Source organism: Bombina bombina, chromosome 3 (genome assembly GCF_027579735.1).
Source record: "Bombina bombina isolate aBomBom1 chromosome 3, aBomBom1.pri, whole genome shotgun sequence".
NCBI classification, from domain to species: Eukaryota; Metazoa; Chordata; class Amphibia; order Anura; family Bombinatoridae; genus Bombina; species Bombina bombina.
Window position 1 is genome coordinate 824,696,537 of NC_069501.1, and position 27,866 is coordinate 824,724,402.

General features: G+C 39.8%; 1 protein-coding gene across 2 annotated transcripts in view; it reads right to left on the reverse strand.

Annotated features, from left to right (window-relative positions):
* Positions 1 to 27,866, reverse strand: part of ARHGEF7 (Rho guanine nucleotide exchange factor 7) — a 657,452-nt gene that overhangs the window by 511,858 nt on the left and 117,728 nt on the right. For both annotated transcript variants that reach the window (XM_053707777.1, XM_053707776.1), the window contains exon 4: positions 9,334 to 9,464. In XM_053707777.1, coding sequence (XP_053563752.1) covers positions 9,334 to 9,464 — 131 coding nt within the window. The remainder of the gene's footprint in view (positions 1 to 9,333; positions 9,465 to 27,866) is intronic.

The following is a 27,866-nucleotide window of genomic DNA, read 5'->3' on the forward strand; positions in this document are numbered from 1 at the left end:
AGCAAACCCAGAATTCTTAGCCGCTAACCTAGCCAATTGCAAAGTGGCGTCTAGGGTGAAAGAATTAGCCAATTTGAGAGCATTGATTCTGTCCATAATCTCCTCATAAGGAGGAGAATCACTATCGAGCGCCTTTATCAGCTCATCAAACCAGAAACATGCGGCTGTAGTGACAGGGACAATGCATGAAATTGGTTGTAGAAGGTAACCCTGCTGAACAAACATCTTTTTAAGCAAACCTTCTAATTTTTTATCCATAGGATCTTTGAAAGCACAACTATCCTCTATGGGTATAGTGGTGCGTTTGTTTAAAGTAGAAACCGCTCCCTCGACCTTGGGGACTGTCTGCCATAAGTCCTTTCTGGGGTCGACCATAGGAAACAATTTTTTAAATATGGGGGGAGGGACGAAAGGAATACCGGGCCTTTCCCATTCTTTATTAACAATGTCCGCCACCCGCTTGGGTATAGGAAAAGCTTCTGGGAGCCCCGGCACCTCTAGGAACTTGTCCATTTTACATAGTTTCTCTGGGATGACCAACTTTTCACAATCATCCAGAGTGGATAATACCTCCTTAAGCAGAATGCGGAGATGTTCCAACTTAAATTTAAATGCAATTACATCAGGTTCAGCCTGTTGAGAAATGTTCCCTGAATCAGTAATTTCTCCCTCAGACAAAACCTCCCTGGCCCCCTCAGATTGGGTTAGGGGCCCTACAGAGATATTAATATCAGCGTCGTCATGCTCTTCAGTAACTAAAACAGAGCAGCCACGCTTACGCTGACAAGGGTTCATTTTGGCTAAAATGTTTTTGACAGAATTATCCATTACAGCCGTTAATTGTTGCATAGTAAGGAGTATTGGCGCGCTAGATGTACTAGGGGCCTCCTGAGTGGGCAAGACTCGTGTAGACGAAGGAGGGAATGATGCAGTACCATGCTTACTCCCCTCACTTGAGGAATCATCTTGGGCATCATTGTCATTATCACATAAATCACATTTATTTAAATGAACAGGAATTCTGGCTTCCCCACATTCAGAACACAGTCTATCTTGTAGTTCAGACATGTTAAACAGGCATAAACTTGATAATAAAGTACAAAAAACGTTTTAAAATAAAACCGTTACTGTCACTTTAAATTTTAAACTGAACACACTTTATTACTGCAATTGCGAAAAAACATGAAGGAATTGTACAAAATTCACCAAATTTTCACCACAGTGTCTTAAAGCCTTAAAAGTATTGCACACCAAATTTGGAAGCTTTAACCCTTAAAATAACGGATCCGGAGCCGTTTTAACACCTTAACCCCTTTACAGTCCCTGGTATCTGCTTTGCTGAGACCCAACCAAACCCAAAGGGGAATACGATACCAAATGACGCCTTCAGAAAGTCTTTTCTAAGTATCAGAGCTCCTCTCACATGCGACTGCATGCCATGCTTCTCAAAAACAAGTGCGCCACACCGGCGCGAAAATGAGGCTCTGCTTATGCTTTGGGAAAGCCCCTAAGAAATAAGGTGTCTAATACAGTGCCTGCCGATATTATAATATCAATATACCCAGATAAAATGATTCCTCAAGGCTAAATATGTGTTAATAATGAATCGATTTAGCCCAGAAAAGTCTACAGTCTTAATAAGCCCTTGTGAAGCCCTTATTTACCATCGTAATAAACATGGCTTACCGGATCCCATAGGGAAAATGACAGCTTCCAGCATTACATCGTCTTGTTAGAATGTGTCATACCTCAGGCAGCAAGAGACTGCACACTGTTCCCCCAACTGAAGTTAATTGCTCTCAACAGTCCTGTGTGGAACAGCCATGGATTTTAGTTACGGTTGCTAAAATCATTTTCCTCATACAAACAGAAATCTTCATCTCTTTTCTGTTTCTGAGTAAATAGTACATACCAGCACTATTTCAAAATAACAAACTCTTGATTGAATAATAAAAACTACAGTTAAACACTAAAAAACTCTAAGCCATCTCCGTGGAGATGTTGCCTGTACAACGGCAAAGAGAATGACTGGGGTAGGCGGAGCCTAGGAGGGATCATGTGACCAGCTTTGCTGGGCTCTTTGCCATTTCCTGTTGGGGAAGAGAATATCCCACAAGTAAGGATGACGCCGTGGACCGGACACACCTATGTTGGAGAAAACGTTTTTAAACAAAACCGTTACTGTCTCTTTAAATAATAAAAAGAGCACACTTTATTTCTGAATGTTTGAAAAACTATGAAGGAAATATCCGATCTTTACAAAATTTACACCCCAGTGTCTTAATGCTTTGAAAGTATTGCACACCAAATTTCAAGTCTCTAACCCCTTAAATGAGCAAACCCGAGCTAATTGTTCAATTTACCGGTTTAAACACACTACAGTCCCTGCCACAGACTTTGCTGCGGCTTTTACCTTCCTTGGGGGTTATTCACCACAGAAATGAGCCTTCCTGAGTCTGATTTTTAGCCACAGGACCCTCTAGAAGTAACTGTGCAACTGAGGCGCGAAAATGAGGCCTCCTCCTTCTGCATACCAGAGTGAAGGGGCCTTCCTGACTAGATTAGGCGTCTAAACAACTGCCAGGCATAATAAAAACGTTCCCAAAAGTGTTTCAAATTCACAAAACACTCCAAAAGTCATATAAACCAATCGATTTAGCCCACAATAGTGTCAACCAGCATAGAGCCCATTTTATAAGCCTTCATTCTGTTAAGAGTCTAAGAAAATGGCTTACCGATCCCATAAGGGAAAACTGACAGTCTTCTAGCATTACTATGTCTTGTTAGAAAAGAGACTAGTCATACCTGGAGCAGAAACGTCTGCAAACTGTTCCCCCCCAACTGAAGTTCTCTGGTTTCAACAGTCCTGCGTGGGAACAGCAATGGATTTTAGTTACTGGTGCTAAAATCATACTCCTCTTTTAACAGAACTCTTCATCACTTTCTGTTGTAGAGTAAATAGTACAAACCGGCACTAATAACAAACTCTTGATAGAAGAAATAAAACTACAACTAACACCACATACTCTTTACCATCCCCAAGGAGATGCTACTTGTTCAGAGCGGCAAAGAGAATGACTGGGGGGCGGAGCCAGAGGGGGGGCTATATGGACAGCTCTTGCTGTGTGCTCTCTTTGCCATTTCCTGTAGGGGAAGAGAATATCCCACAAGTAAGGATGAAGCCGTGGACCGGACACACCAATGTAGGAGAAATACATTCTAATTCCAGGTTGTAATGCTTTTGCTAGGCACTGTATATGTGTTTATCCTGAACCAAACATTATGGGCCATATTACAAGTGGCACACAATTTAGAGCTTTCGCTCTTGAGCAAACACTGCTGGAAGTAAACTGTTAACGTGCACAGGTAAGAGTGCATATTACAAGTTGAAAGTAAATTGTTTGCATGTGAGCGAAACAAAACGCTCACTAACTTCAGGACTTTGGATATCGCAACTGCGTTAACGCATTCGCCCATAGACTTTAATGGAGCGCGCTTTTAAAAATTCAAAAACACACTTGTAGGCTTACCTATATAGGAATATATATTTAAAGGGACATGATTTAGAAAGAGTATGCAATTTTAAACAAATTTCCAATGTACTTCTATTATCCAATTTGCTTCATTCTCTTGATATCCTTTGTTGAAAAGCATATCTAACTATGCTCATTATCTGCTGATTAGTGGCTGCAAACGGATGCCTTGTGTGATTGGCTCACCCATATGTATTGCTATTTCTTCAACAATGGATACCTAAAGAATTAAAGTAAATTAGATAATAGTAGTAAATTGGAATGTTTAAAATTGTATTCTCTATCTCACTTTGATTTCCACGGACGAACTCCTAGGACGCTGCTTTCCCGCTAACCCACTTTGGAGCTGAGCAGTTTTGTGGAGGATCAGGGAGATAGCGGTTAGCAAAACAAGAGTAGGATTGATTAAGTGGAATGCTTACAAGCTGATTCCTGCTTACCTAGAATATGGATATAAAATTCTTTGCACATGCTCCAAACAAAAGTTTGTGCTGTTTCGCTTTAGAACGTAAAGCGTTATTGGAGAGTGAGGATATAAGTTAGACTGCTCTTTTTTCATCTAGTGAATTTTATGGACATTTAAGGACTTTTGTCAATTTATGAAATATCTTTATAGAGATATATGCATATTTATGTGTTTTGTGTTTTCATAAAAAAAATTTAAGAAAATAAAAACAATTTTTTATTTTAATTAAATAATCATAAGATTTAAGTTTTCGTCTTATTAGTGTCACACCTGTGCCCAAAGTTGATCCTAGGACCTTCAGTCTCTGGCTGTTTACCTTTACTCTTGACTACTGGAGGGGTCTGGCTCTGTGTGAAATTCCTGAATCCTACTACCTGCCCTGCCTTGCTCTCTGCTCCAGCTGTAGACAGTTACCTAATCAATAGCCTAAAAAAACTGCTTCCTGGTTCCATTATTTGCCTGTGCATAGATTAGTCTTGTACTACCAGGGTACACTTCCTCTTGAGAGTTATTTTCTGTTTTGACCTCTGGCTTGCTGTGAACTGTCTATTGGATAATCCCTCTGAACTTTTGCCTGTTGTCCTGTTACTGACCTCGGCTAGGACACTGGCCTGAATTTGCCTTTTCCTTTGGAACCGTCATCTGCCTGTTATTTCGTTGCTAACCTTGGCTTGGACTCTGACCTGTGTTTTCTTATTTTTCTGCCTTCTATATTCCTGGCCACTATAGACTGTCTCCTTATTATTTGGATCCTTGTGCTATTTCCTGAGCTGCAGATGGTTCTACCTGCCACTCCACCTGAAGCTGGGATAAGAATACTACCAGACAGGAAATTTGGGTGGGAGGTGGGATCCTCTTGCAGGCCTAATAGTATACTTTAGCCTTTGTGCACAGTCTAGGTTTTGTCATTTTTATTGTTTTTATGATAAAGGAAGGGATACTATTTTCTTGTGACTGCTTGTATATAACCATCCAGCACTATATCTTATCAGACATTTGTAAACATGGGCAAACCCATATTTTCATATCCAGAGCAAGGTTGTTGGTTTTTTTAGCAGTTGTGGCCTAGTGTACATTTTCAGTACACAATATTATATACATTAGAATTATAAAGAAAAAATAAAAATTGTCTCTGAAAAAAAGTGACAAAAATTATCAATAAGTCAAAGGCTTAGTTGCTTGGTCAGTTTGGGTCAGTTTGGGTAATGAGCATTTAACACCTTGTAGAGCAAATCTGAGAGTTTAAGGAACTTTATAGGGTATGGCCTCTTTTCTTTGACTTTACAAAAAGTACACAAAATAAGTATATTGTGCATCTTTACCCTCAATCAGGGGCGAACTGACAAATCGGCCCTTGTCCGAGGGCCCCGCATATTAGAGGGCCCTTTCCACTGCAGGCAGATACAGCAGCACTAATTAAGGATTTTTTTTTTAATTGTTATAATTTTGTAATATTAACATTTATAATGTTGATATTTGGCTGGAACTGGAAGGAACTTTCTGGGGTGGAGGAGGAGCGCTCACATATTGCAGCCAGTGGAGGTCTGGCGGTGCAAACACCGGGCAGAGGAGGTAGGTGGACAAAGAGGGGGTGGGGCCCTGCCACGCTTTTGCCCGGGGGCCCTGGTTGGTCTCAGCCCACCCTGCCCTCCATCAGTTAATGCTAGTCACTCACAGGAGAACACATTTGAAGGGTAGTTGAAAGTACAAGAGCCAGCAGTGTCTTCAGTGCTTGGAAGTGATATTTAACTCAACCTTTACTCTACATAAAATGTTAAATGAAGGAAAATACACTCATTTGTTGGCTGCTTTTGTTGTAAATTACATATGACAAATGTGAATTTTACACTTTCTTAAATACGGGAAAAATTATCTTAGCCTACAACATTCTACACAGTGACTGGTTAGCTCAGAAAACAAGCCTATTTATATCTGAACCCTAATTGGCCACAGCTTAAGTGACCTGGATTCCAACAGGCTTTTTAAGAGTATACCTAAACTACTCTTGATTTATAAAACCTTGTAAAATTATGGCAACACAATGACAGTGTTAAATTATTTTAAAACATGTATTACTTATATGATATATGGAGTTTAAAAGAGACATGAAACCTATTTTTTTTCTCATGATTCAGAGACAACAGACAATTTAAAAAAATTCTCTTCATTTTACTTCTATTATCTAATTTACTTCATTCTCTTGGTATCCTTTGTTGTAGAAGCAGTAATGCACTACTGGGAGTTAGTTGAATCTTGAAAGCCAATGACAAGATGCATATTATGTACAGTCCCCAATTAGAAACCTCTCATAGAACGAAACAAATTAGATAATAGAAATAAAATTGAAAAGTTGTTTAAATTTGTATGCTGTATCTAAATCATGAGATAAAAACATTAAAGGGACAGTCAACACCAGAATTGTTCTTTTAAAAGATAATCCCTTAATTACCAATTCCCCAGTTTTGAATAACCAACACAGTTATCATTATACACGTTTTACCTCTGTAATTACCTTGTATCAAAGACTCAAACTGCCCCCTTATTTCAGTTCATTTGACAGACTTGCATTTTAGCCAATCAGAGCTGTCTCCATGGTAAATTCACATGTATGAGATCAATGTTATATGAAACACGTAAACTAATGCCCTCTAGTGGTGAAAACCAATCAAAATTCATTTAGAGGCGGCCTTCAAGGTCTAAGAAATTAGCATATGAACCTCCTAGGTTTAGCTTTCAACTAAGAATACCAAAAGAACAAAGCAAAATTGGTGATAAAAGTAAATTGGAAAGTTGTTTAAAATTACATGCCCTCATTATCTACCTCTGGCCGATCAGAATTATTTAAAATGATTCTTCTCCCTAAACTTCTTTACATTCTGCAGAGTGTTCCGCTGATTTTGTTGGAGAAAGATAATCGATCTATTAATACCTGGCTTAGACAATTTCTCTGGCAGGGAAAAAGATCTAAAATATCTCTTGCCAAACTTACTGCACTAAAAGACCAGGGAGGATTAGCAGTTCCAGATGTTAGACTCTACAACCTTAGCTTCCTAGCCCGTATCATAATGGACTGGATTTTTGCCAAGAACTATGTTCTTAATAATGAATTAGAATCTAACGTCTGTGAACCATATCTCCCACTAGCTATGATACACTGTTTACCAAAGAAATTCCCAATAAAGATAAAGAATCTTAAAACGATATATAATCCTATCAAGGCCTGGTGGAAGATAACTAAGTTCCTAGCAATTACTAACACTGTTTCAAATTACCTCCCCCTGATAGGGAATCCCCAAATTCCGGCAGGTATAAATTCCACAGTTTTCAATTGTTGGCACAGTAAAGGTCTTAACAAGATAAGGTGCCTGATTAACAGTGACAGACAATGTGTTAAGACCTTTGAAGAACTGAAGAGCGAATTTAATCTTGATAATAAAGACTTTTTCGCGTATCTACAAATAAGACACTTCATCGCCGACTTAACTAAAGAAGCAGGATGGCAATGGGCGCTAGGTAAGCTGGAAAACTGGCTAATTTTAAATAAAAATGGCTATATGTCTGTAACCCCATGTTATCACATACTTAATGGTAAAAAGAACGCTTCTACTTTAGATAAGATGGCAGCGATATGGTCTTCCTTAATACCTCAGAGTAACATTAATACTAAAACTCTTCAGTTATCAATTAATAAAGTGGCATTGACCACTTTGTCGGCTACGTGGCGAGAGGCACATACTAGACTTCTCCACAGGGCCTATTTCACTCCGGAGAAAGGCTTCAGAGTGCATAACCATCATTTCAACAAATGCCCTAAATGTTCTTATCCGGCAGCTGACCTCACTCATATATTCTGGCATTGTCCCAAAATTAGAAACTTCTGGAGCAAACTAGAACACTGGCTTAAAACTGCTTTAAAAGCTGAAACACTTACTTTATCACTATACCAAATCATATTATGCTTAAATAGAGAAGATATCTATCAAAATAATGAAAAGTTAATAAATCTCTCTATCCTAGCCTCTAGATACCTGATTTGTAAAAAGTGGAAAATGAGAACACTACCGACGATCACTGAAGTCAAGAATTATTTAAAAAAAACAGTGCGTACTAGAACAAAAAGACACAAACATTGACAAGGAAACGGATATAAAAAAACTTTTTTAGCAAATGGGCAGCGTTCATAAAAACATTTCACGAAAGGGAAATCGATTATCTGATCTTTCCATTTAAAAACTCAGAAATAGTTCTCCTTGGTATTTGGTAACTAGGGAGGGAGGGGAGTGAGTTTCTAATACCTTTCTCATTTGTCTCTTTCCCTCCATCAAGATGATTAGCTCCCCCTTTTTTTTTTTTTTTCTCCTTCCCTGTTTGGTTGGATTTTTTTTGTTTGTTTGTGTTTGTTTGTCTTGTTGTTCTTATATGTTATATTCTCCCCGACTGTACGAGATGTCATGAAGGGCAGGTTGCCCGTGAAAAATTGCCTTGTAGGAGGGGAGAAAGGAAAAAATAAAAAACCCTCCCAGCAGAACACACAACTTAACTTAGTAAAATGTTGGTAGCAATGATAAATATTTCTTTTACTTTTTTTTTCTGTTTTGCTTGCAAATACATGATGTATGTATTCTTTCTTATTAGCCCTGCGTGGCACAAAAAATGATTTTTTGTTTCTCTGTATGCTCTGCTGGCTATAAATAAAAATAAAAAATAAAAATTACATGCCCTATTTGAAACATGAAAGTTTTTTCTGGACTTGACTGTCCCTTTAAGGTTTCATGTTCCTTTAAAAGGGACAGTAATACCTTGAGATTTTAATATAGAATGTTTATGTATAGTAAAACAACTTTGCAATATACTTTTATTATTATTTATTTTGCCCCCTTTTCCATATAAATTTAGCTCTGAAAATTGTGGCTTCTTTAAATCTCAGACCTAAACAAGCTGACTTCTCACAGTGAACACTGCTACATATCCCAAATTGGCTTTAACAGATAACTGCAAAGCAATTAACTTTATACTAGCAATATGACCATGGCTAGTATTGCTGTCTGCCAACTAAAGCTTGGATTGGCCCCTCCAAATAAGGCAAATGATGGGTGGAATTTAGCTATTCAGAAACAAATGCTGCAAACACAATGTTTAACTTGGTTTACAAATGTTTAGACTTGGTAGATATGTTATTCTTTAGCAAGACAACAGAAACATCTTGTAATTACAAGGTGTTTACTGACCCTTCAAATGAAGGAGAAAGTGACCAAAATACATTATACATAATCTATACAACACTTTACGATAGTTTGTTTAAACATACACATCAATTGCATAAGCAATACTCACCAAACTTCTGTATTGACCCTGCAACAATTTTGAAGAACGACTGATGCCTGACTGTGACCCAAGGGAATCAAAAGACTTTATCCGGTGAGAAGATGTACGGGCACAAACAGAATCACTCCCCAGGCCAATATCTAAAGAAAAAGGCAGTAAGACATTAATCATCACAGAAAAAGAGATGTGGTTTATCAGAATAGCATATGCTACCTACCTATTTTATATAAAGGGCTGTAAATATTCATTAGTCTAATTCTCCCGGACTAGTAAAACATTTCAGTGATCAAATTAGAAATTAAGCTTTTCCTAAATTTACCATTAGGGCTGGGAGCGATATGAGAAAAAATTAATATCGCAATTTTGGCCATGAAATATCACGATTTTAATCGTGATTTTTAAAAAATAACTGTTATGTACATTTTTCAATACAAAAATGCATTAAACTGTACAGAATCTACCAGACAGGTGTACAGTAGATTTATGAGGTCACATATAGGGGGTAAAGGTACCAGATAGTCATACAGTAAGATTATGAGACAACAATTTAAGGATAGCCTTGGAATCGGAAAGGTTTAAAAATACTCCAAAAACTTTATTAAACATGTTAGGCTAAAAATTGCCAATACAGGATACAAAAAAAAATCAAAGGACTAACAGATCCTACGCGTTTCAGCAGGTGCCGTAATCATAGATCTAATTAGACACTATGCTGTGCCGACTTAAAAGATGAACCCTTCACAGCTATTGGCAGAATATGTAAGTAAAAACTCCCACTTAATCCCTTTTATACCATAGACAGTGATGATAGATACATAAAGGATACAAACATATTGTAGATACCTTATGTGAATATGCAATCTAAACAATTGAACATAAGAAATTGTGATAATAAACCTAGCTAAATACAACGCTGTCTAAGTATATGCATAATAAGTAAATAACAGCCAATCAGGACTCTGATATTTCTAGATCACATAACAGGTAAACATTACATTGTATAGAGAATTTGATGCAATGCTCAAGGTATCCTTTATCTGATGGCATTTAAATGAATCTTAACATAGGAGAAATAATATTGTTGAAAAATGTCAAGTAAACGGACAGTAAGAGGCAGAATATATAGATGGAATAAATGATAAAAATAATAATGAATATGAAACAACTATACAAGAGCACCATACAATACCATTTGATGCATGCTCAAACACAGAGGCTGGGTATAAGGGAACACTAATCAAACAGCTGTTAGGAGTTTAAGGTTTAAACATGACATGCAGGACAACTCTTACTGTAAATAAATGATTAAGGACCCGTAATGCCCATAACTATGTGAACATAATGCTGTGCAAATGCAAGGTAATGACATAATGGGTAAGCAAGAATGACTTAGGATAATTAATACCAATGAATAATGATATCAAACTCAGAATTATATCCACTGGGAAACTGAGTTTGCAATTTATGTATCCAGTAGATTTCTTGCTTGGCCAATAGGCCTTCTTTATTACCTCCTATAGGTGGTTGTCTGATGACTTCTATAGCTCTCCATCTAAATGCAGTGACATCCTCTCTCCTAGCCAGTTACCACGCAAAGAACCCACCACAACATGGTTAAGCATGAATGGCACATACAAATGTGGGGTGGCCAGATGCAAGGCGTGTGAGTATCTGACTGAGAGTAGATAATTTATGTCCCATGTTACCCAACAGTCTTTTCCTATGAAAGGCTGTATTAAATGCTCAATCACATGACATTTATCTCATTGAATGCACTACACATTGTTGCCAATATGTAGGTATGACTACCAGAGATATTCGAACCCGAATACGGGAACATTTAAGGTACATTAAGAACGAGAAACCTTGTTCTGACCTCTCATGCCATTTTTTGGAGGCTATAGAAGCCATCAGACAACCACCTAGAGGCAGTAATAAAGAAGGCCTATTGGCCAAGCAAGAAATCTACTGGATACATAAATTACAAACTCAGTTTCACAGTGGATATAATTCTGATTTTGATATCATTAATCATTGGTATTAATTATCCTAAGTCACTTTTGCTTACCCATTATGTAATTACCTTGCATTTGCAAAGCATTATGTTCACATAGTTATGGGCGTTATGGGTCCTTAATCATTTATTTACAGTAAGAGTTGTCCTGCATGTCATTTTTAAATCTTAAATTCCTAACAGCTGTTTGATTAGTGTTCCCTTATACCCAGCCTCTGTATGTGGTATTGTATGGTGCTCTTGTATAGTTGTTTCATATTTATTGTTATTTTTATCATTTATTCCATCTATATATTCTGCCTCTTACTGTCCATTTACTTGACATTTTTCCACAATATTATTTCTCCTATGTTAAGATTCATTTAAATGCCATCAGATAAAGCATACCTTGAGCATTGCATCAAATTCTCTATTCAATGTAATGTTTACCTGTTACGTGATCTAGAAAAATGAGTCCCGACAGTGGGATTATGATGTAATATATAGGAGGAGGTATAGGCACATATACACAGATGTACATACATATAGGGGGGTATAGGTACCATACATACAGTGGGCAGCATGGAGCAGTGTAGCGCTAATGAATGATGAGTGAGGGGGCAAGTTATCAGTGGATGTGTTACAAATGCCAGTGCATCCTGACACAATGAGCCTGCACACACTGTATAGTCTCACAAAACCTTTCCCTGCACTCCCCTTTACCAGGCGCTCACTTGCTGCTGACATCACCGCTCTGTGTCCCAGAAACAACAGAGACCTCGCCAGCATCCTGCCATTACCATGGCAATCACATAAATCTTGCATGATTAGCGGCTAGCATTCCCAGTAGAGAGGGTGCGCTCTGGTTGTGCGAGCATGCAGGCCAGGTACTGTGTCATGTGATGTCCTTGTGTGCTCCTCAGGACTCCACTTGCTGTCTCTGTGGCCTCCAGAATGCTCCACAGGCAGCGGTTGCTGGCGATCATCTTTTCTAAGGCACCCGTGTCCCAGTACAGTACTGTACTGTAGATTTTGACCGCAACAGCATTCAAGCCTCTCGGGACATCCTTTGCACGTAGTAGCGCCATCACCTCGACGGACACACAATCCTGATTCTGTACTCTCAGGTCACATTTATTCTTTTTTATCCCACTGGCTGCCAGAGCACACGGTCACAGATGTAAGGTTTTTTTTTTATTATTTTAAAAACTGCATACCCTGGCGGTTTCATATTGCGGTGATTTTAAATCGCGATTAAATTGCATCATGCGATTAATCGTGCAGCCCTACTTACCATACATACTTGACTAGTAACTTTTTCCAACAACTGGTAAAATATATTTTTCCTTTCATGCAAGTGTCAAATATATTTAAGATTATGTTAATTTATTAAGTTACTGATGCCGTTATACAGAACGCAAAGATAGCTAAAATTCTTACATCATTCACAGTTTATAGATATTAAAGGTACATGAAAACCAAAAACATAAATTATGCTTACCAGATCATTCCTTACTGTTGGGAAATACTGAATCTGGCCACCAGGAGGAGGCAAAGACACCCCAGCCAAAGGCTTAAATACCTCTTCCACTTCCCCCATCCCCCAGTCATTCTGCAGAGGGAACAAGGAACAGTAGGAGAAATATCAGGGTATAAATAGTGCCAGAAGAGAATATAATTTAGAGGGCCGCCCATCGGAGAACACGGGTGGGGGCCGTTGACTATCTTTTTACAGAAGTAAATGAAATTCTCTGGTAAGCATAATTTATGTTTTTCTTCTTAATATAAGGAGAGTCCACAGCATCATTCCTTACTGTTGGGAAACTTATACCCAAGCTCTAGAGGACACTGAATGATAACGGGAGGGACAAAAAGAGAGGCGGACCCTAATCCAAGGGCACCGCAGCCTCCGAAACCTCTCCCCCGAAGGCTGTTTCAGCTGAAGCAAAAACATAAAACTTGTAAACTTTAGGAAAAGTATGCAAGGAGGACCAGGTAGCTGCCTTACAAATCTGATCCATAGAGGCCTCGTTCTTGAAGACCCAAGAGGAAGCCACGGCTCTAGTAGAATGAGACTTAATTCTCTGAGGAGGTCTATGTCCCGCTGTCTCATAAGATAAGTGGATCACACTCCTCAACCAAAAAGATAAGGAAGTCGAAGAGACCTTCTGACCCTAATGCTTCCCAGAATAGGCAACAAACAAGGAAAACGTTTGTCTAAAATCCTTAGTACAGAAAGGAAAGACGGATCCGCAATCTTCAAAAACAAAAAATCCTTTATTGAACAATAGTTAAAAAGTATATGCGGGAAGCATCCAAGGAAAATAGGGGGAGGGTATGCCTAGACTGACTTGTTTCAGCAGTTACGCTGTAATCATAGTCTGGGCAGGATGCACGTTTAAAAATCATGCAAAAGCTGCATATAGGTTAATTAGTTAAATAATTAAAACAAACAACAACTCCCCCAGAATGTTAAGCCTAAACTGTAGCTCTAATCACAGATGTATTGTACAATGCTGATGCAAACAAACAAAATGTACAAATATAAACATGCCTATATAGAAGTACAAATCCCATATAGACAATAAGCTGGAAACAGTGCAGCTCAAAAGCAGTGTAACAGTGTGTAACATATGATACAAATGTGAAGTAATAAAAGGAAATGATGTACCTATTAAAGAGTACTGCAATGTAGTATACTATAATGTTATCTAAGGAATATAGATGACAAGATGCATTATACAGATAAAGATGAGCATAAATGAATAAATAAATATATACAGATGTACAAATGTGTGGCCAAAAGCACAAAAGGACAAGTGCATATATAAAATAATTCAACACATACAGTTGTAATAATACAATATAATATATTACGGTATATTACAAATGCTCATGCTATAAGATATAAGGTGTAATGCATATAATGGATAGATTAAATAAATTCATAGAACCTGAAAAAATGGCCATGGTGATACACAAGGAGTAAGATCAAAGCCACACAAGGAGTAAGATCAAAGCCACACAATATGTGTACCAAAATACGGGTGTATGAAATTATTAAACTAGATTACACTTGACACAGGTGATAAGATAAATCACGTATGTGCTAGTGCAATTAAGACAAGTTTTTAGGTCGTAGGTCAAGCCACTTACTGCAGAAGTAAATGTATTTGTAATCTGAACGAATTCGCAAAGAGCTTCTTGTGCTATCCAATGTTCCTAACTGTGTAGGTGAGAGTAAAGATCCAAGAGTGCGGCATTTCCTGTAGGAACACCGTATACCCTTTTGTACCGTGTCTCTTAGATTATCATCTGCTACTAAGAGTGGAAAATGTTTTTTTAACAATGCTACATATTTGGGGGTATAGTGCACTGTAAGTGGTGACAAAATTGACTCCATTGAAAGTATCACTTTTGATCTTCTTATCTTGTAACAACTCATCTCTAGGGATCAACTTGACTATTTTTTGCTTCATTGATATGACTAGAGGTATATTTCCTCTCCCTGAATTTCTGTTCTAGATTGGCAGCCTCACGCACATAGTCCTCCTCCCTACTGCAGTTTCTTTTCAGTCTAGTGAACTGGCCTTTGGCCACTGCATACAAGGTATTTTTGGGATGACAACTATGTGCGTGAAGAAGGGTGTTGCCAGAGATTGGTTTGCGATATACCAGACTGTCAATATTGCCATTATTGTTGCCCACCAAATGAAGATCCAAGAAGTTAATACTACTGGGATTATGTTCAAAAGTAAATTTTAAATTTACATCATTTTGATTGAGCCATTTGACAAAATTGTCAATATCGTGAGAGGGCCCAGACCAGATGAACAAAAGGTCATCAATATAACGCCTGTAAAAGCATATTAGACCTATGGGGATTAGTATCTTCAAAGATGTGGGTAAGCTCCCACCAGCCAAGATACAAATTGGCGTAGGAGGGGGCAAATTTAGCCCCTATAGCTGTCCCACATCTTTGGAGATAGTAAGTACCCTCAAAATGGAAAAAGTTGTGGGTGAGTAAGAAATTCAGAACTCTGAGGATAAATCCCTGGAACTCATCAGTGAAGTCAGTGTAAGAAGCAAGAAAAAATCTGATAGCTTCAATTCCCTTGTCATGAGGGATAGAAGAATATAAAGATACTGCATCAATGGTGACCCAAGTGTATGTTGGTTCCCAGGCAACTTTCTTAATTAAATTAAGAATAGGTTTTGTATCCCTTGTGTATGAGAATAACGTGGCAACAATAGGTTGCAACAATGAGTCAAGCCATTGAGACAGTCCACTCCACTCACAATAGATCTACCTTGAACGTTAGTTACTGACTTGTGGACTTTTGGGAAGTGGTGGAACATGGGTATCTTAGGGTAGTTTACATCTAAGTACTGAACTGTGTGTTCATCTATATGTCCATGCTCCAAACCATCATCAAGAATGTCTGCAAGTTCTCTCTTGTATTGTGAGGTGGGATTATTATCCAATATTTGATAGTCATGAGTATTTTGAAGCTGGCGCAAAGCCTCAGAAACATAGTCTGTCCGATCCATAACTACTATAGCCCCGCCCTTATCCGCAGGGCGGATGACTATAGTGTTGTTTTCCAGAGATTCCAAAGCCATTCTCTGTATAATTGAAAGATTATATTTGACCGGTCCCGGATAGTCTCTGAGAGCTTGAAGGTCTTTTTCGACCCGATTGTAAAGAGTCTCAATAATAGGGCCCCTACTCTGTATCTGATAAAATTTTGATTTATCCTTAAATCTAAGACCACTGTTAATGGTACCTGCATTCTCTGATGATTCAAATGCTAGGGATTGGAGAATAATTATATCGCAATTCTCTTCAAAAGAGTGAAACTCAAATGGAAGAATGGAGCTAAAATCAGTTTGAGCTAGAGTGGTATCAGTATTGCTGGAAAAATGTTTCCTCAGGGTAATAGTTCTAAAAAGATGGTTAATATCAATCATGGTATGAAACACATTGAAATTACTGGTTGGAGCAAAACCCAGGCCAAACCTAGGACTTCAATTTGGAGGTTGTTAAGGGGAGTGGTTGACAGATTAATAACATTATTAACATTATTTACTTGTACTTGGTTGTGTTGTGGTTGCCCCTTAGTTGATATCTGTCCTGACCATCCTGACCTTGATTCCCCCCCTCCCCCATCCTAAGGCTCCCTGGCCATGGGAAAAACCTGGTCCAATAGGGAAGGGCTACCACTATTGGAGCTACAAGCTGCAATAGGGTTATGAGATTGGCTAGGAATATATTTAAAGCCTCTATTCCCTTCCCTGTTGTCCACCCTTTCTTTTGGTCTAGTGCCTGTAGATACATTAGAAGAGAACATATTAGTATTGGAGTTTTTTTAGAATCCCTGACTGGGAAATTTGCGTTGTCAGATTAGGTGTAATGTTGATATTAATATCTTCGGTGCTAGAAAATCTATCACCAGATGACACATCAGTGTCACTATCTGAAAAAGTAACTGACTTGGATTATGTGTTTTTGTGTCTGCTATTACGTCTCCTATTTCTGTTATTGTTGAATGGAAGACTACGTCTATAGTCCGTACGTTGCTTTTTATTCCAGATATAAACTGAATTAGATAAATAGTCAGTTTTATCCCTTATAAATTTTGTGTGTTTATTCTCCATGATTAGCTGCTTGCCACATGCAAACGAGTCCTGGAGAATGGAGTCAAATTTGGCAAAGTCTGACTCATGGCTGTGTTTGTTTAGTTCTAATTGTAAAATATCTATTTCTTTTTTAATAGCATTCAAATGTTGTATTCTGTACTGTACAAGTAAAAGCATAAGGTTAGAGGAACATCCTGACAAAACTTCATTCCAGGAATTAACAAACTCAAGATCCCCAGGATCCACTTCAAAAGTGGGGAATTTGTAAATTCTCAATCCCCTAGGGATCATTTTTACAGACATATAACGTTCAAAAGTCCAAATGTCCCATTGAGCTTTGTTCTATTTAAATAGTAAATTCTCCATAGAGTCAAAGAGATTACTTAATTAAAAAGGTCCTTTATCATCTGAAAAGATTTTGTCACAGTCCAATGTGGGATTAGTACGTGCATCAGCAGACATCATGGAAAAACAGAATTTATGCTTACCTGATAAATTACTTTCTCCAACGGTGTGTCCGGTCCACGGCGTCATCCTTACTTGTGGGATATTCTCTTCCCCAACAGGAAATGGCAAAGAGCCCAGCAAAGCTGGTCACATGATCCCCCCTAGGCTCCGCCTTCCCCAGTCATTCGACCGACGTAAAGGAGGAATATGCATAGGAGAAATCATATGATACCGTGGTGACTGTAGTTAGAGAAATTAATTCAACAGACCTGATCAAAAACCAGGGCGGGCCGTGGACCGGACACACCGTTGGAGAAAGTAATTTATCAGGTAAGCATAAATTCTGTTTTCTCCAACATAGGTGTGTCCGGTCCACGGCGTCATCCTTACTTGTGGGAACCAATACCAAAGCTTTAGGACACGGATGATGGGAGGGAACAAATCAGGTCGCCTAGATGGAAGGCACCACGGTTTGCAAAACCTTTCTCCCAAAAATAGCCTCAGAAGAAGCAAAAGTATCAAATTTGTAGAATTTGGCAAAAGTGTGCAGTGAAGACCAAGTCGCTGCCTTACATATCTGATCAACAGAAGCCTCGTTCTTGAAGGCCCAAGTGGAAGCCACAGCCCTAGTGGAGTGAGCTGTGATTCTTTCAGGAGGCTGCCGTCCGGCAGTCTCATAAGCCAATCGGATAATGCTTTTAAGCCAGAAAGAGAGAGAGGTAGAAGTTGCTTTTTGACCTCTCCTTTTACCAGAATAAACAACAAACAAAGAAGATGTTTGTCTGAAATCCTTAGTAGCTGCTAAGTAAAATTTGAGAGCACGAACTACATCTAAGTTGTGCAACAAACGTTCCTTCTTTGAAACTGGATTAGGACACAAAGAAGGCACGACTATCTCCTGGTTAATATTTTTATTAGAAACAACCTTCGGAAGAAAACCAGGTTTAGTACGCAAAACCACCTTATCTGCATGGAACACCAGATATGGAGGAGAACACTGCAGAGCAGATAACTCTGAAACTCTTCTAGCTGAAGAGATTGCAACCAAAAACAAAACTTTCCAAGATAATAACTTTATATCAACGGAATGTAGGGGTTCAAACGGAATCCCCTGAAGAACTGAAAGAACTAGATTGAGACTCCAGGGAGGAGTCAAAGGTTTGTAAACAGGCTTGATTCTAACCAGAGCCTGAACAAAAGCCTGAACGTCTGGTACAGCCGCCAGCTTTTTGTGAAGTAAAACAGATAAAGCAGAAATCTGTCCCTTCAAAGAACTCGCAGATAATCCTTTCTCCAAACCCTCTTGAAGAAAGGATAGAATCCTAGGAATTTTTATCTTGTTCCATGGGAATCCTTTAGATTCGCACCAACAGATATATTTTTTCCATATTTTATGGTAGATTTTCCTAGTTACAGGCTTTCTAGCCTGAACAAGAGTATCAATGACAGAATCTGAGAACCCTCGCTTTGATAAAATCAAGCGTTCAATCTCCAAGCAGTCAGTTGGAGTGAGGCCAGATTCGGATGTTCGAACGGACCTTGAACAAGAAGGTCCTGTCTCAGAGGTAGCTTCCATGGTGGAGCTGATGACATATTCACCAGGTCTGCATACCAAGTCCTGCGTGGCCACGCAGGAGCTATCAAGATCACCGATACCCTCTCCTGTTTGATCCTGGCTACCAGCCTGGGAATGAGAGGAAACGGTGGGAACACATAAGCTAGGTTGAAGGTCCAAGGTGCTACTAGTGCATCCACTAGAGCCGCCTTGGGATCCCTGGATCTGGACCCGTAGCAAGGAACCTTGAAGTTCTGACGAGACGCCATCAGATCCATGTCTGGAATGCCCCACAATTGAATTATTTGGGCAAACATTTCCGGATGGAGTTCCCACTCCCCCGGATGAAATGTCTGACGACTCAGAAAATCCGCTTCCCAATTTTCCACTCCTGGGATGTGGATTGCAGACAAGTGGCAGGAGTGATTCTCCGCCCATTGAATTATTTTGGTCACTTCTTCCATCGCCAGGGAACTCCTTGTTCCCCCCTGATGGTTGATATACGCAACAGTCGTCATGTTGTCTGATTGAAACCTTATGAATTTGGCCCTTGCAAGCTGAGGCCAAGCTCTGAGAGCATTGAATATCGCTCTCAGTTCCAGAATGTTTATCGGTAGAAGAGAATCTTCCCGAGACCAAAGCCCCTGAGCTTTCAGGGGTTCCCAGACCGCGCCCCAGCCCACCAGACTGGCGTCGGTCGTGACAATGACCCACTCCGGTCTGCGGAAGCTCATCCCTTGTGACAGGTTGTCCAGGGTCAGCCACCAACGGAGTGAGTCTCTGGTCCTCTGATCTACTTGTATCGTTGGAGACAAGTCTGTATAATCCCCATTCCACTGTCTGAGCATGCACAGTTGTAATGGTCTTAGATGAATTTGCGCAAAAGGAACTATGTCCATTGCCGCCACCATCAAACCTATTACTTCCATGCACTGCGCTATGGAAGGAAGAAGAACAGAATGAAGTACTTGACAAGAGTTTAGAAGTTTTGATTTTCTGGCGTCTGTCAGAAAAATCTTCATTTCTAAAGAGTCTATTATTGTTCCCAAGAAGGGGACTCTTGTTGACGGAGACAGAGAACTTTTCTCTACGTTCACTTTCCACCCGTGACATCTGAGAAAGGCTAGGACAATGTCCGTATGAGCCTTTGCTTGTGGCAGGGACGACGCTTGAATTAGAATGTCGTCCAAGTAAGGTACTACTGCAATGCCCCTTGGTCTTAACACCGCTAGAAGGGACCCTAGTACCTTTGTGAAAATTCTTGGGGCAGTGGCTAATCCGAATGGAAGTGCCACGAACTGGAAATGTTTGTCCAGAAACGCGAACCTTAGGAACCGATGATGTTCCTTGTGGATAGGAATATGTAGATACGCATCCTTTAAATCCACCGTGGTCATGAATTGACCTTCGAATGGTTTCCATCTTGAACGATGGAACCCTGAGAAATTTGTTTAAGATCTTGAGATCCAAGATTGGTCTGAATGTTCCCTCTTTTTTGGGAACTATGAACAGATTTGAGTAGAATCCCATCCCTCGTTCCTTCAATGGAACAGGATTGATCACTCCCATTTTTAACAGGTCTTCTACACAATGTAAGAATGCCTGTTTTTTTATGTGGTCTGAAGACAATTGAGACCTGTGGAATCTTCCCCTTGGGGGTAGTTCCTTGAATTCCAGAAGATAACCTTGGGAGACTATTTCTAGAGCCCAAGGATCCAGAACATCTCTTGCCCATGCCTGAGCGAAGAGAGAAAGTCTGCCCCCCACCAGATCCGGTCCCGGATCGGGGGCCAACATCTCATGCTGTCTTGGTAGCAGTGGCAGGTTTCTTGGCCTGCTTGCCTTTGTTCCAGCCTTGCATGGGCTTCCAGGCTGGCTTGGCTTGAGACGTATTACCCTCTTGCTTAGAGGGCGTAGAGCTTGAGGCTGGTCCGATTCTACGAAAGGGACGAAAATTAGGCTTATTTTTAGCCTTGAAAGACCTATCCTGAGGAAGGGCATGGCCCTTTCCCCCAGTGATATCTGAAATAATCTCTTTCAAGTCAGGGCCAAACAGCGTTTTCCCCTTGAAAGGAATATTAAGCAATTTGTTCTTGGATGACGCATCCGCTGACCAAGATTTTAGCCATAGCGCTCTGCGCGCCACAATAGCAAACCCTGAATTTTTCGCCGCTAATCTAGCTAATTGCAGGGTAGCGTCTAGAGTAAAAGAATTAGCCAATTTAAGAGCACGAATTCTGTCCATAATCTCCTCCAAAGGGGTAGCTTTATCTAGCGACTTTTCTAGTTCATCAAACCAAAAAGACGCTGCTGTAGTAACAGGAACAATGCATGAAATTGGCTGTAGAAGGTAACCTTGCTGAACAAACATCTTTTTAAGCAAACCTTCTAACTTTTTATCCATAGGATCTTTGAAAGCACAACTATCTTCTATAGGGATAGTGGTGCGTTTGTTTAAGGTAGAGACAGCCCAGTGGATCTATAGGCTGGGCACAATTTACCCTGGAGGACTTAACTCAGCTCCGGACTTTAAATTACTTATTTAGTCCATGTTCACAGGCACCTTGTGACGTTGTGACATTGACCAGACTGCTACACCTATCATCAGAGGTACCGTCACACTCACTCAGTACGAGGATCCATCCGGCCTATCAAAGAAAGGGTGTGTGGCCCAAACCGCCAATCATTACGAAAGTGGGCGGCTTGTTGTTCAGCCGCGAAATACCCCGTCAAACACAGACGCCGAAGAAAGCACAAGGAATTAACATACGGTCGAGCTGCCAGCTCCCATTACTCCGAGTTCAGTAAGGTACCTTACTAGTTATAAAACTGTGACTTTCCCATCATACAGGAACTTTGTTATATCAGACATACGTGTGATATATTCATTCTATTTGGAGCCAATATTTGTTTCTTGCCTATTACACTTAAGGGAGACGTCCCTAGTGTGTGTTTTAATTTTTTATAACAGTCAGCAACATTTATATATTAATGTTTAGTATTAAATATATATATATTTTTTAAACTATAGTCAGAGAGATTTATTTGCATAAACCGGCACCTATACACTTTAACAGATTTTATTATTGTTCCACTCAGCAGACCGCTATAACACCTTTTTTTGATTAATTTTTTTACACATTGTATCCTTTGGCCTGCATCATAATACTAGTTGAGGCTATTGTTAGATTTTAGCCCACACCACAGCACGGATTAGACCACAGAGTTTTATTATTTGCATTTTAAGGATTGACACTAAGTAGCAAGTGCACTTGTCATTTCTAGGTTAATTCACATTAATGTTATTTTTTTGTATCACGAGTTGTATTTGACCACAGATATTTACTATATAGGTATTGATTTAATATTACCCTTAGGTAGTGTAATCCTAGCTATTTGTTTAGCGCCAGTTATTTACCTCTAGTTTTCATTATTAACTCTATTTCGAACTACTAAGGAGGAGTAGTTTTTATAACTAGGCTTTTAGGATTACAGTTAGCGCCAACCCTTATTCTTACCACTTACTGTTTAAGGTAGAGACCGCCCCCTCGACCTTAGGGACTGTCTGCCATAAGTCCTTTCTGGGGTCGACTATAGGAAACAATTTCTTAAATATAGGGGGAGGGACAAAAGGTATGCCGGGCCTTTCCCATTCTTTGTTTACAATATCCACCACCCGCTTGGGTATAGGAAAAGCTTCGGGGGGCACCGGGACCTCTAGAAACTTGTCCATCTTACATAATTTCTCTGGAACGACCAAATTGTCACAATCATCCAGAGTAGAAAGCACCTCCTTAAGCAGAGCGCGGAGATGTTCCAATTTAAATTTGAATGTAATAACATCAGGTTCAGCTTGTTGAGAAATTTTTCCTGAATCTGAAATTTCTCCCTCAGACAAAACCTCCCTAGCCCCTTCAGACTGGTGTAAGGGCATGTCAGAACCATTATCATCTGCGCCCTCATGCTCTACAGTATCTAAAACAGAGCAGTCGCGCTTTCGCTGATAAGTGGGCATTTTGGCTAAAATGTTTTTAATAGAATTATCCATTACAGCCGTTAATTGTTGCATAGTAAGAATAATAGGCGCACTAGATGTACTAGGGGCCTCTTGTGTGGGCAAGACTGGTGTAGACACATAAGGGGATGATGCAGTACCATGCTTACTCCCCTCACTAGAGGAATCATCTTGGGCATCATTTTCACTATCACATGCATCACACATATATTTAAATGAGAAGGAACTTTGGCTTCCTGACATACAGAACATAGTCTATCTGAAGGTACAGACATGATAAACAGGCATAAACTTGATAACAAAGTACAAAAAACGTTTTAAAATAAAACCGTTACTGTCACTTTAAATTTTAAACTGAACACACTTTATTACTGAATATGCGAAAAAGTATGAAGGAATTGTCCAAAATTCACCAAAATTTCACCACAGTGTCATAAAGCCTTGAAAGTATTGCACACCAAATTTGAAAGATTTAACTCTAAAAATAACGGAACCGGAGCCGTTTTTACATTTAACCCCTATACAGTCCCTGGTATCTGCTTTGCTGAGACCCAACCAAGCCCAGAGGGGAATACGATACCAAATGACGCCTTCAGCACGCTTTTTCAGTGTATCTGAGCTCCTCACACATGCATCTGCATGCTCTGACTCCCAAAAACAACTGCGCATTAGTGGCGCGAAACTGAGGCTCTGCCTAAGACTAGAGAAGGCCCCCAGTGAAAAAGGTGTCCAAAACAGTGCCTGCCGTTTTTATTACCAACATACCCAGATAAAAACAACTCCTCAGAGTAATAAATCATTAAACATGCTTATAAAACAAACGTTTTAGCCCAGAAAAATGTCTGCCAGTCTTTAAAGCCCTTGTGAAGCCCTTTATAAATTGTTATTAAAATGGCTTACCGGATCCCATAGGGAAAATGACAGCTTCCAGCATTACCAAGTCTTGTTAGAAATGTGTCATACTTCAAGCAGTAAAAGTCTGCACACTGTTCCCCCAACTGAAGTTACTTCATCTCAACAGTCCTGTGTGGAACAGCCATCGATTTTAGTAACGGTTGCTAAAATCATCTTCCTCTTACAAACAGAAATCTTCATCTCTTTTCTGTTTCAGAGTAAATAGTACATACCAGCACTATTTTAAAATAACAAACTCTTGATTGAAGCAATAAAACTACATTTAAACACCAAAAAACTCTAAGCCATCTCCGTGGAGATGTTGCCTGTACAACGGCAAAGAGAATGACTGGGGAAGGCGGAGCCTAGGGGGGATCATGTGACCAGCTTTGCTGGGCTCTTTGCCATTTCCTGTTGGGGAAGAGAATATCCCACAAGTAAGGATGACGCCGTGGACCGGACACACCTATGTTGGAGAAATAACTGTTTAGTAGGAGCATCCATATTATAGGATTAGTTAATGATATAGTCCCCACAGTGTGTCAGGCTAAGTTGCATTCATAAGAATACAGGGTATCACCAGCAGATATCCTTAAATGAATAAAAGAGTCAAGAAGAGTATTCTTATGCAAATGGCAATGCAGATAAATGAAACAAGCCTTGTATAGTTGCGGGCTAAACATAACTCACCCTCGTAGATATCCCAAAGTTAGATGTCCATAGACTCAGTACCTGAGAAGCCGGGTTGTCTCGTCCTCTGTCACAGATGCAGGAGCTGCAAGATATACTTGCTAGTTCCGAGACCCTCCACACGGGCTGAGAAATTGCTCAGCCAGCCTCCAGAGCGGTGTCCAGACCATAGCCTCCTCAAGCACTGTAGGAACTCCAACGGCCACGAAAGATGACGTCACTCTTGACGTGTAGCAGGGGAAAGGCGAGTGTGTAAGCCCGGTGCCTGGCAAAACATCTGGGGGAACGTAGTGGTGCAGTATCCAAGCTGGTAATAATGCACAGAAAGGAAAGACAGATCCGCTATCTTCAAAAATAAAAAATCCTTTATTGAACAATAGTTAAAAAGTATATGCGGGATGCATCCAAGGAAAATAGGGGGAGGGTATGCCTAGACTGACATGTTTCAGCAGTTACGCCGTAATCATAGTCTGGGGAGGCAGGGCAGGATGAACGTTTAAAAATCATGCAAAAGCTGCTGATTGTTTTAATTATTTAACTAATTAACCTAACAACAACTCCCCCCAGAATGTTAAGCCTAAACTGTAGCTCTAATCACAGATGTATTGTACAATGCTGATGCAAACAAACAAAATGTACAAATATAAACATGCCTATATAGAAGTACAAATCCCATATAGACAATAAGCTGGAAACAGTGCAGCATAAAAGCAGTGTAAAAGTGTGTAACATATTATACAAATGTGAAGTAATAAAAGGAAATAATGCTCCTATTAAAGAGTACTGCAATGTAGTATACTATAATGTTATCTAAGGAATATAGATGACAAGATGCATTATAGAGATAAAGATCAGCATAAATGAATAAATAAATATATACAGATGTACAAATGCGTGGCCAAAAGCACAAAAGGACAAGTGCAACACATACAGTTGTAATAATACAATATAATATATTACAAATGCTCATGCTATAAAGGTATAAGGTGTAATGCATATAATGGATAGATGAAATAAATTCATAGAACCTGAATAAATGGCCATGGTGATACACAAGGAGTAAGATCAAAGCCACACAATGTGTGTACCAAAATACGGGTGCATGAAATTATTAAAATAAATAGAAGGGGGCGGGGAATTATTCCCAAAAATTAATTAGGTCATTTCTAGAATTTAAGCCTAGAGGTGTTCTGGTCTTCAACTGAAAGATCCAGAACACCTCTCTTTTGGCTAGTAAAGCATCAATGTCCACTCCTCTTTTGGGTACAGAGACACTTTCAATAGCTACCCATTTAAAGGTATTAAGTTTGGAATCATGAAGGGTAGCGAAATGCTGAACTAAAGGAGTAGTGGACCTGCCCCTAGTAATGGTAGAAATATGTTCCCTTATGCGTGAATTAATGTCCCTGGCGGTGAGCCCCATGTACTGCAGATTACACATGACACAGGTGATAAGATAAATCACGTATGTGCTAGTGCAATTAAGACAAGTTTTTATGTCGTAGGTCAAGCCACTTACTGCAGAAGTAAATGTATTTGTAATCTGAACGAATTTGCATGGCTTACATTTTCTGTGGCCGCATCTGTACATGCCTTTGTGTGTCAGCCAAGAGCTTCTTGTGCTATCCAATGTTCCTAACTGTGTAGGTGAGAGTAAAAATCCAAGAGTGCGGCATTTCCTGTAGGAACACCGTATACCCTTTTGTACCGTGTCTCTTAGATTATCATCTGCTACTAAGAGCGGAAAATGTTTCTTAACAATGCTACATATTTGGGGGTATTGTGCACTGTAAGTGGTGACAAAATTGACTCCATTGAATGTATCACTTTTGATCTTCTTATCTTGTAACAACTCATCTCTAGGGATCAACTTGACTTTATTTTTTGCTTCATTGATATGACTAGAGGTATATTTCCTCTCCCTGAGTCTCTATTCTAGTCTGTCTATGGACATCTAACTTTGGGATATCTATGAAGGTGAGTTGTGTTTAGCCCGCAACTATACAAGGCTTGTTTCATTTATCTGCATTGCCATTTGCATAAGAATACTCTTCTTGACTCTAAAATCCTTATTAGCCTGAAGATAGAACTTCAAGGCGTGTACCACGTCCAAATTATGCAGTAAATGTTCCTTCGAACAAGAAGGATTAGGACACAAGGAAGGTACCACAATCTCTTGATTGATGTTGCGGTCTGACACGATCCTTAGGAAGAAACCCTAACTTAGTACTTAGGGCAGCCTTATCAGATTGGAACACCAGATAAGGAGGCTCACATTGCAAAGCGGCAATTTCAGCAACTATGCATGCAGAAGCAATAGCCAGTAGAAAAGGAACCTTCCAGGACAACACTTTAATGGCAATTTCTTGCATAGGCTCAAACGGAACACGCTGCAAAACCCTAAGAACAAGATTCCGACTCCAAGAAGGAGCCTTAGATCTGAACACAGGTCTGATCCTAATCAGAGCCTTAACAAAGGACTCCACATCAGGAAGTTTCAAAAGCCTCTTGTGCAGTAAAACAGACAGGGCCGAAATCTGTCCCCTCAGGGAACTGGCCAAAAGACCCTTTTCCAGTCCATCCTGGAGAAACGATAGGATCCTGGCAACCTTAACTTTATGCCAGGGGAATACACGCTCTTCACACCAGAATAAATAGGTTCGCCACACCTTATGATAGATGTGATGAGTAACCAACTTACAAGCTTAAATGAGAGTAACAAGAAGTCTCCGAAAAACCTCTCTTGGCTAAGACTAAGCGTTCAATCTCCACGCAGTCAGCCTCAGAGAATCTAGAGTTTGATGAACAAAAGGACCTTGTTCCAGCAGATCCCTGCGACAAGGTAACTTCCATGGAGTAGAAGATGACATCCCCAACAGATCAGCGAACTACGTCCTTCGCGGCCATGATGGAACAATCGGTATCACCGATGCCTGCTCCTGCTTGATGCGGGCCACTACACGAGGAAGAAGTGGTAACAGCAGAAAAATGTAAATTAGCTTGAACCTCCAAGGCACCACTAATGCATCTATTAGCTCTGCCTAAGGATCCCTGGACCTCGACCCATATCTGGGTAGCTTGGTATTGAGACGAGATGCCATGAGATCTATCTCCGGCGTCCCCCACCTGTTGTATATCGCCGCAAACACATGGGGAAGGAGAGACCATTCGCCTTTCATGAAAGGATTTTCTAGCTGAGCAAATCCGCTTCCCAGTTGTCCACACCCGGAAAGTGGATCACACACACAGCGAACAGCTGTGGGCCTCCGCCCACTCCAGAATCCAAGATACTTCTACCCTCATTGCTA